This window comes from Pelodiscus sinensis, chromosome 7 (assembly GCF_049634645.1).
Source record: "Pelodiscus sinensis isolate JC-2024 chromosome 7, ASM4963464v1, whole genome shotgun sequence".
Classification (NCBI taxonomy): domain Eukaryota; kingdom Metazoa; phylum Chordata; order Testudines; family Trionychidae; genus Pelodiscus; species Pelodiscus sinensis.
The window spans coordinates 43,823,317-43,837,379 of record NC_134717.1 but is presented as its reverse complement, the minus strand read 5'-3'; the positions used below and the strand labels follow the sequence as shown (position 1 = coordinate 43,837,379).

Here is a 14,063-nt window from a genome sequence, read left to right as displayed (position 1 = left end):
GAGAGTCGTAAGTGACTGCATCCTACCTCCAAAGCTAGGATCAGGCAGCCAAAATAAAAGAGATGCAAAATTATAGACCTGGAGATGAGGGCATCAGACTTTCCTTCCTCTTTTTCCTTTCCTCCTTCTCCTATCACTGCTGAGACAAGGTGCCTGCCATCGGACTTTCTGGAAAGACTAGAGCTCAGTAGATCCACATGCCTCAGCCAAGGTGTCAGCTGTTAAGGAAACAAACTTGTGCAGACTGCTAGTGATTAATAAGAGCTTGTCCTCTCCCCTACAACATATGTAGAGATATATGTAATAGCAGTTTGATTAGTAGATCAGCAGTGTCATATACTTACTGGACATGTCTTGCCCATTCCCACCTTATACCAGAAACACCCTTCCCTCTCTTCCCTCTGCAGTAGAGCTGTGTTTTGCAGGCACAAGAGTGCAGTGTCCCAATTATGGCTCTCTCTCCCCACTCTTTTACTGGAACAGAACAATGTAGCCTTCCATGCACATCTCATATATGTGTTCAGTACTTATGCTTGCACATCAAGATTTAGACATTAAAACTGAATGAATTACTGGTTTCATATATACATAAGGGCTGTGTCTAGAATGGCAAGTTTTTCCACAAAATCATCTGCTTTTGCGGAAAAACTTGCCAGCTGTCTACACTGGCCGCTTGAATTTCCACAAAAGCACTGACGATCTCATGTAAGATTGTCAGTGCTTTTGCGGAAATACTATGCTGCTCCCATTCGGGCAAAAGTCTTTTTCCGAAAAACTTTTGCGCAAAAGGGCCAGTGTAGACAGCAGAGATTTGTTTTTCACAAAAAAGCCCCGATTGCAAAAATGGCGATTGGGGCTTTTTTGCGGAAAAGCGCATCTAGATTGGCCATGGACGCTTTTCCGCAAAAAGTGCTTTTGCGGAAAAGCGTCCTGCCAATCTAGACGCACTTTTCCGAAAATGCTTTTAACGGAAAACTTTTCTGTTAAAAGCATTTCTGGAAAATCATGCCAGTGTAGATGTAGCCAAGATGTTCAAACAAATATTTTTGCTTCTTTTTGGAGATGGACTGAGAAGCATGTTGCTTTGAGCTATTGGTTCACCTAGGAACCTGGACACTCGAGCAGTTTTAAATGTGTGGTCTCCCTGCCTTTACTTATTTTTTAACACATGGAAATTATATTCGAAGCGCAGTGTTAAAGCAACCTTAAGGGTTAGCTACTAATTGAATGAAATTAAAAAAAAAAATTAGCTATGACTCCTGAGCACTGTGACATTGTATACCATTAAAAACTCAGGGATAACTGCCACATATACCTGCATAGTCCAAGTTACCGTCTTATATAAAAGGAGATTTCATGGTACTACAGTCACTGTAATAACAACAGTTGCTGCATGTGCTAACAAGTACGACAGGGCTTGATATTCTTGTTTTCGTGAATTAAAATACTAATATTAATTTTGCATTAAGAATGAATTTAATGTATTTCAATCAAATGCTAAATAAAATGGGATTTTTAATATGAATAAATGCAAATAGTAATTTCTGAACTCAAATGAAATATACAAAAGAATAGTCTTAAGGTTCTTAAAATTGTATAACAGAAATCTGTTTCTCACGGTATTAATTTGCCATCTTTGTACTATTGAAAGGCAAAGGTCTGGTGTCACTGAGTCAGAGAGCCAGTTCCCTCTTCATCTTCATGTGCTCCTGTGAAGAAAAATGAAACTAGACAGCTAATGCCAGAGAGATCCTTGCTCCTTGGAAAAAAAATTTGAATCCAGAAAATGAAAAAAGATTTTCACTTAGCTAGACAAAGGCTGAAATGAATTTTGTAAACCTCTTGGTTCCAGAATTTGCTGGAGTATCATCAACAGATTCCATGTTGGAGAGCTGATGATCTTCCTTGATTGAAGCAGGTCTTCTTGCTAGGCTCATTACCCTTTGTGCCAAGACCTGTCTTCATCCATCACCTCATATAGACTAGATACCTTATTTTAACTTATCAGTTTTCCCATGATTGCTAAGAAATTACATGCTATACACAAAAGGCAGAAATAAACTTTTTTTCATACCCTCCTTGAAAGTAGAGTTCATAGAATAATATGTTTATTAATATTTTCTGTGTGCACCTTTAATTTTTTTTTGTCTGGGAATTTAGATGCTCTGACTACTCACTCCTGCCAGACTGCAATTGAAAACATTTCCTGGTGGATTGAATATCTTTGAGATACTGTTGGCACTCTGATTCTTAAAAACAGAGAAGAAATGAAATTTCCTGTTTTGACTTAGTTGTCTTGTTGGTATGAGAATGTCATGATTTAATAAATGCTGGCTGTATAGGTCAGGTAATTTCTTGAGAGCATCCCATGAACATCTGGGAGATGCAAATCAACCAACCCTCAAGACTGAATAAGAATGTTCGAGAGATTTTCTGAAAAATGACATACACCTAAACTGGCCATAGTCATTTGTCATATTCCTTCTAGCCACTACTCTCTTATAAAGGTCTGTTCTCTACTTTTCAAAAGAGACTAGACTGAGTTCTTCACATTTAGGGATGCTCATTCTCTGAAAAATGAAGCCTCTGTGAGGTATGTCTAGCTGGTCCCCCAAAAATTGAGGTAACCAGACTTACTAGTCACTTTTGCAAATGTGGTCCTAAAATACCCAATAGCTGATGTGCTAAGAGGAATGTTGCCAGGGTAAATGCCAGTAATGTTAACACTGTTGTGTTTTTGAACCCACCTTGAAACAAGTTCACTCTTCTATTTAATGTGACTTCTTCCATATGTCTTCTGAAATAATACTTGAAGATGCCTCAAATCCAAGGTTATTCTCATCTGTCTCTTGGTAGTAAGAAATGCCAGTCGTTCTCAAAGAAGTGCTTGTTCATGCAGAGGTTATCAGCATTAATGGAGAAGTTTCCCATTAGCTGGTTCTTCTTCGAGTGCTTGCTCATGTCCATTCCAATTAGGTGCGTGCGCGCCGCATGCACGGATCTTGGAGCTTTTTTCCCTCAGCAGTACCCTTAGGGCCAGCAGGGATCCCCCTGGCGTGGCACTGGAATAACAGCGCATATAAACCCCTGCTGGCCCCTCCACTCCTTCACTTCCTTCTTCCCGCCCGTGCGGCAGTTGGAGCATTAGACTCTTAGTCTTTCCTTAGCTTCTTGTTCCCTTCTTAGTCTGTAAATAGTTTTTAGATTTAGTATTAGTCTGTAAATAGTTAGCCAAAAGAAGGGCTTTGCCCCTTCTCGTTCCTCTCCCCAGCTGGGGAGGGGATGCCAGGACCTCAAGGCTTCAAACCCTGCGAGTCCTGCCTCAAGCCTATGCCCTGCGGAGATCCCCACATCTCCTGCTTAAAGTGCTTAGGCGAGTCACACTGTACCCAGACCTGCAAGATCTGCAGAGGTTTTAAAACACGGATGAGGCGAGAGAGGGACTCCCGTTTTAAGAAGCTGCTAATGGAATCCTCTCTCCAACCCCTGGCACCAGAGGACAGCCAGTCTGTGCACAGTGCCCCCCCCCCCCATCGGCACGTGAGACCTCTTCTGCACCGGTTAAGACTAAAGCTAAGTCTTCCCGGCACTGCTTGCAATCCCCCTCTCACAGGGTACCTAAAGAGAGGAGAGGTCGCTCCCCTTGCAAAGAGAACCGCAAAGTGCACCCTAAGAAGGGGCACTCGGCTCTGAAAGGCCTTAGCCAGTCACAGACTGAGACAGGCAACAGCCTTGCCACTGCTACCTCGGAGGCAGAGGGAACCCTGCGATACTTACGGCCCTCAACCCCAGACACATTCCACGTGGCGAGGGACCTTATAGCTTTAACTGCCCCAGACCTGTCAGCGTTCCCACTTTTGGCACTGAGCAGGGCCCCAGTGCACTGGCAGGCTCAGACACAGGGTCTTTTATTGCCAGCACGATTGGCGTGGGGGGATGCATCTGCAGCACCGGGAGCAACAGCAACAGGATCAACATTTTCCTCACCGGCTCCAATCCTGCTTCCGGCACCATCCCTGCTTTCAGCCATGACCCCGGCACCAACCCCAGCCCTGGCTTTTGCGCCACCTTCAGCCCTGGCTCAGGCACCAGTGTTTACTCTAGTAGAGTAGCCCTGGTGCCGTCAACAGCCGAGCTGCTCACAGCACATCCGGCGCTGGCAGCGGCACCAGTGCTGATAGCGCTGCCGGAACAGTCAGCAGCCATATCACCCCGGTACCGACCCTGGTACCGGGAACGGTGCCGGTGTCAGTACCAGCATGGACTCTGACACAAACGTCAGCACCAGTGCTTCTCCCAGCATACGCAATTTTGACAGCACCATGTTTTGTGCCCACGTTGGCTCCGATCTCAGCCCCAGTGATGACACCGTTACCCATACCAACCCCGGCGCCACCAGCGTCATCAGAATTTCCTGACTGACCAAAACCCACTCTATCTTGGACATCGGCTCCCCTGATGTGCAGGTCCACAGGACATCATGGGAAGACGGTACCGGTGCAGCCTTTCCTTCCCCCTGTGCCAGCCCCCACGCTCAGGGGAAAGCCATAGGCTATGGCCCAGCACCGCAAGGACCAGGAGTCCGCTGCCCCCCCCATGGTCAGCATCGGACTATTCCTCGGACTCAGATGCGGAGTCCCTGAGGTCGGGAAGGTCTCCCTTCCGTTCCAGATCAAGGCATCGGTTTCGCTCTCAGCATTCAACCACTGGCGTCGCCCTACAGCACTATCCCTGGCCTCCTTAGCAATGGCCCTTTTGGAACCCCTGGGCTCGGGTTCCTCGAAACAGGGGACTCCACCGTCCTCAACACCACTTCATAGAGCCCCCACAATCGAATGAGAGAGATCATTTTCAACAGCAACCTCTGGACCACAGGCGGTTCTCAGTGAGATGGCATCCAGATCCACTCCTGCGGAACCTTCCCAGGTAGTCCCGTCAACAGTGTCAGAGCCACCAATGGACATGCAGATGGAGGATATGACCGTGACACAGGACTCCCCCTCTTCCTCTCCCGATGAGGCCCTAGTGGACCCAGCTCCATCTTTGCCATCAATGGACCTAAGGGCCCATCAGGACCTCCTGCGAAGGCTGGCGACTACTTTAGCAGTCAAGGTAGAGGAGGTCAAAGAGGATACAGACCCTATGGTGGACATCCTCTCCACTGCAACCCCGGTCTGGGTGGCACTACCCCTGATAAAGACAGTGGACAAGCTAGCCAAGACCCTCTGGCTAACACCGGCCTCCATCCCTCCCACCCAGAAGTGGGTGGAGAAGCGATATTTTGTCCCCCAGGAGGGGCATGACTTTGTTTTCCCACCCGCCCCCGAGCTCCTTGGTTGTCCAGGCAGCAGGACAGACAGAAAGAAAGGCAGGGTCCCCCGGGGCCAACCCCTAGGGCCAAGGACTCAAGAAAATTAGACCTCCTGGGACGGAAGGCCTATGCTATGGGGAGCCTTCAGCTGCGCATAGCCAACCAGCAGGCTATGCTGGGTCAGTATGCATACAATACCTGGTCCGCTATGGACAAGTTTCGGGACCGGTTGCCACAGGAGGACCATCAGGAATTCAGGGCCTTGGCAGATGAAGGCAGGATGGTGGCCTGTACGGTTCTTCAGGCGGCGTTAGACGCAGCTGATTCAGCTGACCGGACAATGGCAACAGCTGTTATGAGACGGTCTGCATGGCTAAACATGTCGGGCATTCCTCCCGACGTACCAACCTCCCTTCAAGACTTGCCCTTTGAAGGAGTGGGTCTCTTTTCGGACCAAACGGACTGTAGACTTCATAACCTGAAGGATTCTCGGCGACCCTTAAGTCTCTGGGAATCCACACGCCCGGCCCACTCAGGCGCCCCCTCAACTCTAGACCTGCAACAAGACACTTTCAGCGGGGGTTTACCTCTGACTGCGGCAGAAGGCGAGGTCGTAATTTTTCTAGAAATGACCCACCTAGAAACTGGCGCAGCGCTCCAAGACCGGCTCAAGATCCACTGGTTAAAAGAGAGGAAACAAAGGGTAGGAATAAATGGTAAATTTTCAGAATGGAGAGGGGTAACTAGTGGTGTCCCCCAAAGGTCAGTCCTGGGACCAATCCTGTTCAACTTATTCATAAATGATCTGGAGAAAGGGGTAAGCAGTGAGGTGGTAAAGTTTGCGGATGATACCAAACTGTTTAGAATAGTCAAGACAGACGCAGACTGTGAGGGACTCCAAAAATATCTCACCAAACTGAGTGATTGGGCAACAAAATGGCAAATGAAATTTAATGTGGATACGTGTAAAGTAATGCACAATGGGAAAAATAACCCCAACTATACATACAGTATGATGGGGGCTTGGCTACAACAAATCTTGGAAAGAGATCTTGGAGTTATCGTGGATAGTTCTCTGAAAACATCCATACAATGTGCAGCGGCGGTCAAAAAGGCAGATAGGATGCTAGGAATTATTAAGAAAAGGTGCGCCCACACCTTTGAGGTGGTCTCCTCACCTCAAAAAAGATATTTTGGCCTTGGAAAAGGTTCAGAAAAGAGCAACTAAAATGATTAGGGGTTTGGAACGGGTGCCATATGAAGAGAGGTTAAAGCGACTGGGGCTTTTCAGTTTAGAAAAGAGGAGACTGAGGGGGGCATATGATAGAGGTATATAAAATCATGAGTGGTGTGGAGAGGGCGGATAAAGAAAAGTTATTTATTAGTTCCCATAATAGAAAAACTAGAGGACACCAAATGAAATTAATGGGCAGCATGTTTAAAACTAATAAAAGAAAGTTCTTCTTTACACGGTGTGTAGTCAACCTGTGGAACTCCTTGCCAAAGGAGGCTGTGAAGGCTAGGACTATAACAGAGTTTAAAGAGAAGCTAGATAATTTCATGGAGGTTAGATCCATAAAAGGCTATTAGCCAGGGGATAGAAATGGTGTCCCTGGCCTCTGTTTGTCAGATGCTGGAGAAGAATGGCAGGAGACAAATCGCTTGATCATTGTCTTTGGTCCACGCTCTGGGGCACCTGGTGTTGGCCACTGTCGGCAGACAGGGTACTGGGCTGGATGGACCTTTGGTCTGACCCAGTATGGCCGTTCTTCTGTTCCTATTTTATGTTCTTAAGATAAGGGCCCCACTACATCCACAGGCCAGTGCCCTAAACCACCGTTTTGAGGGTACGATCGAGGACAGCACACCACTCACGCCTTCTTCCCCCCCCTTTGGTTTCCATTTATCCCGTTTCCACCAAGCCTGGACATCTATAATATCGTACCAGTGGGTTCTCAGCTTCATGGCACGGGGCTACTCAATCCCCTTTACTTCCTCCCCTCCTCCATCCCCTCTCCACTTCCCTTCCCCCCTTTTCAGGGACCCCTCTCACGAAGCACTGCTGTGGGAGGAGGTTGTGAAGCTCCTGAATCTCGGGGTGGTGGAGTACGTCTCGGACGAGTTCAGGGGAAGGAGGTTTTATTCCTGCTTTTTCCTCATACCGAAAGCAAAAGGGGGACCTCGTCCTATTCTAGATCTCAGAGGACTAAATACATTTATTAAAAAAAAAAACAAAGTTCAAAATGGTCACCCTAGCGTCAATTATTCCCTCCCTACAAAAAGGAGACTCGTTTGCTGCCTTCTGTTTGAAAGATGCATATTTCCACGTTACAGTGTTGTCCTTCCACAGGAGGTTCTTGCGGTTCGTGGTAGCCAACGACCACTTTCAGTTCACGGTCCTGCTGTTCGGACTCACCACAGTGCCAAGGGTCTCTACCAAATGTATGGCCCCACTAGCAGCGGTGTTGAGATGCCACGGGGTATACGTCTTCCCGTACCTGGACGACTGGTTGATTCGTGGCTCATCTCTGGACCAGGTAGCCACACACGTTTCCATGGCCAGGAGCCTATTCCTGCAGTTGGGCCTTATACTGAATGAGGAGAAATCCATGATGGTCCCCTTCCAGACTGTAGAGTTTGTGGAGGTGTTCCTGAATTCCACCATGGGAACAGCATCCCTGCTCGGGCACAGGTTCCAAACTAAGCAGGCAATGATCAGGGACCTTTACACTTCTCCAGTGACCATGGTGCGCAACTGTATGCGCCTGCTGGGCCACATGGGTGGCCTTTACATACATAGTGGCACATGCCAGGTTGAGGCTATGTCTGCTACAGACGTGACTGAGAACTGTTTTCAACCCGGTGCGACACCCCCTGGACATGGTGGTGACCCTACCTGCCCCTACACTTTGCTCCCTGGCCTGTTGAACTCAGGAGGATATGGTTTGCATAGGGGTCCCCTTCGAGAAAAGGGCACCGTTGGTACAACAAGCGACGGATGCTTCAGATCTGGGATGGGGAGCACATTTGGGGTCTATGAGGACTTGGGGTCTGTGGTCTCTGAGGGAAAAACCCCTTCACATCAATGTCAAGGAACTCTAGGTGATCAAATTGGCATGCCAGACCTTTCTACTGCTGATAGAGAACAAGTCGGTGGAGGTAGTAACCGACAATACCTCAGACATGTATTATGTCAACAGGCAGGGGGGAGCTTGTTCTTCCCTGCTTTGCAGGGAGGCCACCAAACTCTGGGAACTTTGTATAGATAAAAACATTTTGTTACAAGCGACGTACCTTCCGGGGTCCAGGAGCAACTTAGCTGATGAGCTCAGCCGCTCGTTCCAAATCCATGAATGGATGCTGAGGAGAGAGATCCTGGAGGGAGTTTTCTGGAGGTGGGGTTATCCCTTTCTGGACCTACTTGCCTCCAGGCACAATGCCCAGTGCAGGAGCTACTGCTCCCTCAGGGGGCAGAGGACCAACTCCCTAGGGGATGCTCTCCACATTACTGGCCCAGTCATCTGCTGTATGCATTCCCTCCCCTTCCATTAATACACGACGCGTTGATCAGAGTCAGGAGGTTCAGGGCTGCAGTCATAATGATAGCACCATGGTGGCCGAGGTAGCACTGGTTCTCAACTCTCAGGGAGTTGTCCATGGTAGACCCACTACCATTGCCTTTAGTCCCAGACCTGCTGACTCAAGATCTGGGTCAGGAGACGCTATGCCACTTGAACCTAGGCTCTCTCCACCTCATGGCGTGGAACCTGAATGTCTCTCTGCCATAGAGCCTAACTGCTTTCAAGAGGTGCAGAAGGTCCTATTATAGAGCAGAAAACCTTCTACCAGAGCCCTCTATGAAGCAAAATGGAGGAGGTTTGGACTTTGGGCGCAGCAAAGGGGTTTACATCTGCTTACAGCTAGTGTTTCTCTGATATCGGACTACCTGCTCCACCTTAGACAACAGGGCCTTGCCGTGTCCTCCCTTCGGGTCCATTAAGCGGCAATTTCAGCCTTCCACCCAGGCGAGGGAGAAAGTTCGTTGTTTTCCCATAAAATGACAAAACAATTCTTGAAGGTGGTCAGTAGACTGATGCCACAGGTGCATCCCCCCCATCCCGCCTTGGGACCTGAATTTGGTACTGACAGGACTGATAAAATCACCCTTTGAGCCACTGGCCTCCTGCTCGCTAAAGCACCTGTAATGGAAAGTGGTCTTTTTAGTGGCAATCACATCCAGCCAGGAGGGTGTCATTTACTTCAGACCCTCCATATGTTGGTTTTTTTGAAGGACAAGGTCAGGCTCCACCCTCACCCAGCCTTCCTCCTTAAGGTCGTCTCCAATTTTCATATGACTCAGAACATTTATTTACTGGTGTTTTTCCCCAAACCACACTCCATACCTAGGGAGCAGGCTTTGCATTGCCTGGATGTCTGGAGGGCTGTTGCATTTTACATTGATAGAACGAGAGACTTTTGAAAGTCATCACAGCTCTTTATTTCATTCGCAGAGTGCATGGGGGAGTGCCTGTGTCAGCACAGTGTTTATCCTCATGGATCACTGCCTGTATTACTGAGTGTTACCATGGTCAGGGAAAAACCCTTCCGCGGTTGAGAGCCCACTCCACGCAGGCACAAGCCATGTCCGTAGCACTTTTGGCTCAAGTACCTATCTTGGACATTTGTAGAGCGGCCACGCGGTCTTCTGTCCATACCTTCCCTGAGCACTACGCCATCACACAGCAGGCGAAAGCAGATGCATCTGTGGTTAGAGCAGTGCAGCAGTCTGTGGAGAAATAGGTAAGATTACTTTCTGACCCCACCGCCAGAGGAAACTGCTTGGGAATCACCAAATTGGAATGGACATGAGCAAGCACTTGAAGAAGAAGAAGAGGTTACTTACCTCGTAACTGTAGTTCTTCGAGATGTGTTACTCATGTCCATTCCAAATCCCCCCCGCCTCCCCTTCGTCGGAGAATTTCGGAAAGAAGGAACTGAGGGGGTGGAGGGGCCAGCAGGGGTTTATATGCACTGTTAGACCGGTGCCACTCCAGAGGGCTCCCTGCTGGCCCTAAGGGTACTGCTGAGGGGAAAAAAGCTCCGAGATCCATGCACACGGTGCGCACGCACCTAATTGGAATGGACATGGCAACACATCTCGAAGAACTACAGTTACGAGGTAAGTAACCTCTTCTTTCCTAGTTGTCCTTAGTAGCCCACAGCCCCTGATTCTTGACAACAGTATGCATACACATAATAGGTAAGGAAAATGCTTTGCCCTTTTCTGCTCATAAATCTCATATTTCTCTGAAGTCACATAAGTTCCGTGGTAACCATTACATGGGTCAATAAATGGACATTGGCTTTATGTTCCTTCATTCGTCAGCAGTTACATTTTGACATGCTGATTTGCAACCAGAAGCAAGATAAAGAGGTCCATGGCATGTAAGATAGTGCCAGTGCTGCCGGTGAAGTTAAAATACAAAGAGAAATTTTTAAATGTTCTAACATCTCTCCTAAGTTCAGAGTCAAGGCATCCTTTTGTCTGGAATTTTTAAGAAACCAGCTTTGGGTAATGATCTATCCATTCAGAAACAGTTACATTGGATTTTTGTTTCTGAACCATTTTCCATTAAATCTATTTGGATACAACTTAGGTTGCTTCACAAGATTAGCGAGTGAAGTCCTGGTCTGTATTTGGGTGGGATTTCACCTGAGAAAAGCAAGGTTTGATCATTTTTGAAAATTTTGTCTATCGATAATTTAAAAATAGATTCTAATAGTTCCATGTGGTGTTTAGACTTTTTATCTCTCTTTTATCAGTAGGCATCAGAATAATTTTTATCTTGTGCTAATAGCAACAGTGTTCTATTACAGACACAACTGAACACTATAAAACCTCTTCTTCACTGTTGTCATTGTGCTGTGCTTGCTTCCACACTATTTTATATCAGAGAACATTGTTAAAAATTACAATAGAAATGACCTTTTGTTTTTCATTCTCAAATGTGGAATGTTCTCTGGGAACTCTGACACTGTTAAGGCAGTAAAGTATGCTGACAGATTTTTAAACAACATACTTGTACACAGCTGCGGAACGTAAATCATTCCTTTCAGTTTCTGAATTTTATAAATTGTTGTTATATTAAAGTTACCTCTGCTCTTGTTTGACTTTAACAAGATTTTTTTTTTGTTTAGGCAGAAATATAGTGTTGCTTCTCAGTGTTGTAAACATAATGGTCTTAATTGTTATGATAACATAGCTGTAGTACCTTCAGAAATACTACAGACATCTAAGATAATTGTATTTTCATAATAGCTTACTTTGTACAAATATTTGGGATGATGTTCTTTACTAGTCATTTATTTGTAAATCAAAATGATGCAAATGCTGTTTACAAAATAGCAACAGTAAACTAAAAGCCAGCTAATAGTGTAGTAATATTCTTCTGAGACTAAGAGCTCATTATTTTTGCCATTTTCCACATAACACACAGTGCTGAGGGATTATGTTCCAGTATTTATAATATATACTTTCTAACTCTACTTTTAAATTTAAATAAAAATTATGAATGGATAGTGTATCTACTCATGATATTCTTTCAATAAGTGGGCTGTGTCCACGAAAGCTCATACCACCATCTACATGTTTTGTTAGTCTATATAGTGCTACCAGACCTCTTGTTGTTTTTTAACTTTATGCTGTTGTGAGACACTTAGCAGGCAATCACAAGATAATGGCATGTCTGCATGGCCTCTTGGGGATTTGGATAAGGGGTATCCATTTATCTGACCAATGTGTTCACTCAGTAATAATAATAATTAATATTTTTTATTAAAGATCCTAATAACAAGGCACTGGAGGTACTATACGAGGAAATAATATATAATAATCTTATATAGTAATAAAAATATCACAAGATAGATAATAAAAAGCCAGACCAAATGACCGCTATACAAATAGGGTAGAAAGTGCAAGGTGGTGGTGTATTATTACGACATTTGGTAATTTTTACTACCAGGAGCTTGTATTCAGTATAAACTCAAGGATTAGAAGGGATCAATGCAATTATAAGATTTGAAAAAGAAGAGATCCCAAAGAATAAAGTTATAGCGTTTCTTCTTCTTATCCAAATTATGCAATTTTCTTGCTTTCACAAATTTAGGCTCTGATCCTGCAAGCATTAAAGTTTGTAGGAGTTTGGCTTCTGATTTCAATGGAAGAGTGTCATGTATAAGACTTGGGTAGTGTTCTTTTAAATAGTTTGTGTGATACCGTGTTCTAAAACAAACTTGGAATACAGTGAACTCCACTAAAGAGCTCACAAACTATGTAAAGGGATACACCCTATCATAGGAGCTGACTTCTGCTCTAGCCAGGGGATGCTCAAACCCCCACCCCCTCCCTCCACCTACAGTCCTGCCACCACCTCATCCCTTCCTTTAACCCCCCACATCTGGCCTCTTTCCCTAAATGTCTGCCCCTGCCCACCTCTTTCTCCTCCTCCCCTTCCCACTTCTCCCAGAGCCTTTGAACACCATGAAACAGTGGTTTCACAGCGGGCAGGAGGCATAATGGAGAGAGGGGTAGTAGTGTGGGAGTGAGTGGGAGGCACTGGGGGGAAAGAGGACAGAGAAGGGGCTTGGTTGCCTGTGGGTGCTTTGCACTGAATAATTTTTCCGCATGAGATTACATCTGTACATCCAATTCTAGAACACTTCAGAGAAGATTTTGATCATTTAATAGGTGGAATGAAAGTTGATTGATCTGATCTTACGTTCAATATCTTTTTTTTAAAAGTTACTTCATAATGCAAACTTTTTAATGAGAGCATTATGCTTTTTATTTCCAATATTGCACTTCTATTTATATAGCATTAGGGTTTTATATAAATTGGCTATCTTGCCAAGTGGTAGTCTATTGCTTTTCTTCTCCCTTGTTTTGAAAAATAACGTTACAAATTTCTAAGTAAAGAAGAGAAAACTCTTAGCACTTTCATTCATTTTTACACCTCTGTTTTTGTAGCTTTTAAAATGCCAGTGATATTAGCATGTATTGTAGCTAGATATTTGTAAAGATATCTTACTGAATTTCTTAACACTTCTGCAGGAATGTGTTTACCTTATTTTTAATAGCCTGTTTAGATAAGTGTCATTATTCTTTCAGATACCGATGAATACCGACCACCTGTTTGGAAATCTTACTGTAAGTATTCAAACAGATTTTTTTTCAGAAAATGTAAATACAAAAACAATTGGAATATCAATTTTTACCAAGATAAGAATTAACTGTGCAGAATAGCAGGGAATGCTTTTGCTGGGGACACTTACATTCCTTGATGCCAGAAGCCAAGTGCATCTGTAGAGTTCCTGGGGCTGGATTCTGTAACTGTTGCTGACAGCAACGGACAAAGGAAGTGGCCACTGTTACCTTGGCAGCAGCTGGATCCCTGCACCCTTTAAATTGTCGCTGGAGTCCCAGGCAGTGAGTGCCCACTGGCACTGAAGGGCTGTCTAGGGGTGGCTAGCCACCAATCCTGCCCCTTCCATCTTAGGGTCCTGCCTTTTCCAGAGGCCCAGAACTCCTCCTCTCCCCGCTCCTTTCTGCCCAGCCCTGACCTTGCCCACATGGGTGTTCCCATTAATGTCAATGAGGCAACTTGCACAGATCTGGCCTGCTGGAGTAGTGCCTATTGCTTCAGTAACCGAGATTATTACATTTAAAAACTTGCTATCACATCAAAACACTTTA

The 14,063-nt window shown here is 45.5% G+C and overlaps 1 protein-coding gene across 2 annotated transcripts in view; it reads left to right on the top strand.

The window, feature by feature from the left end:
- Positions 1-14,063, top strand: part of CHN1 (chimerin 1) — a 178,903-nt gene that overhangs the window by 47,303 nt on the left and 117,537 nt on the right. For both annotated transcript variants that reach the window (XM_075933671.1, XM_075933670.1), the window contains exon 3: positions 13,479-13,517. In XM_075933671.1, coding sequence (XP_075789786.1) covers positions 13,479-13,517 — 39 coding nt within the window. The remainder of the gene's footprint in view (positions 1-13,478; positions 13,518-14,063) is intronic.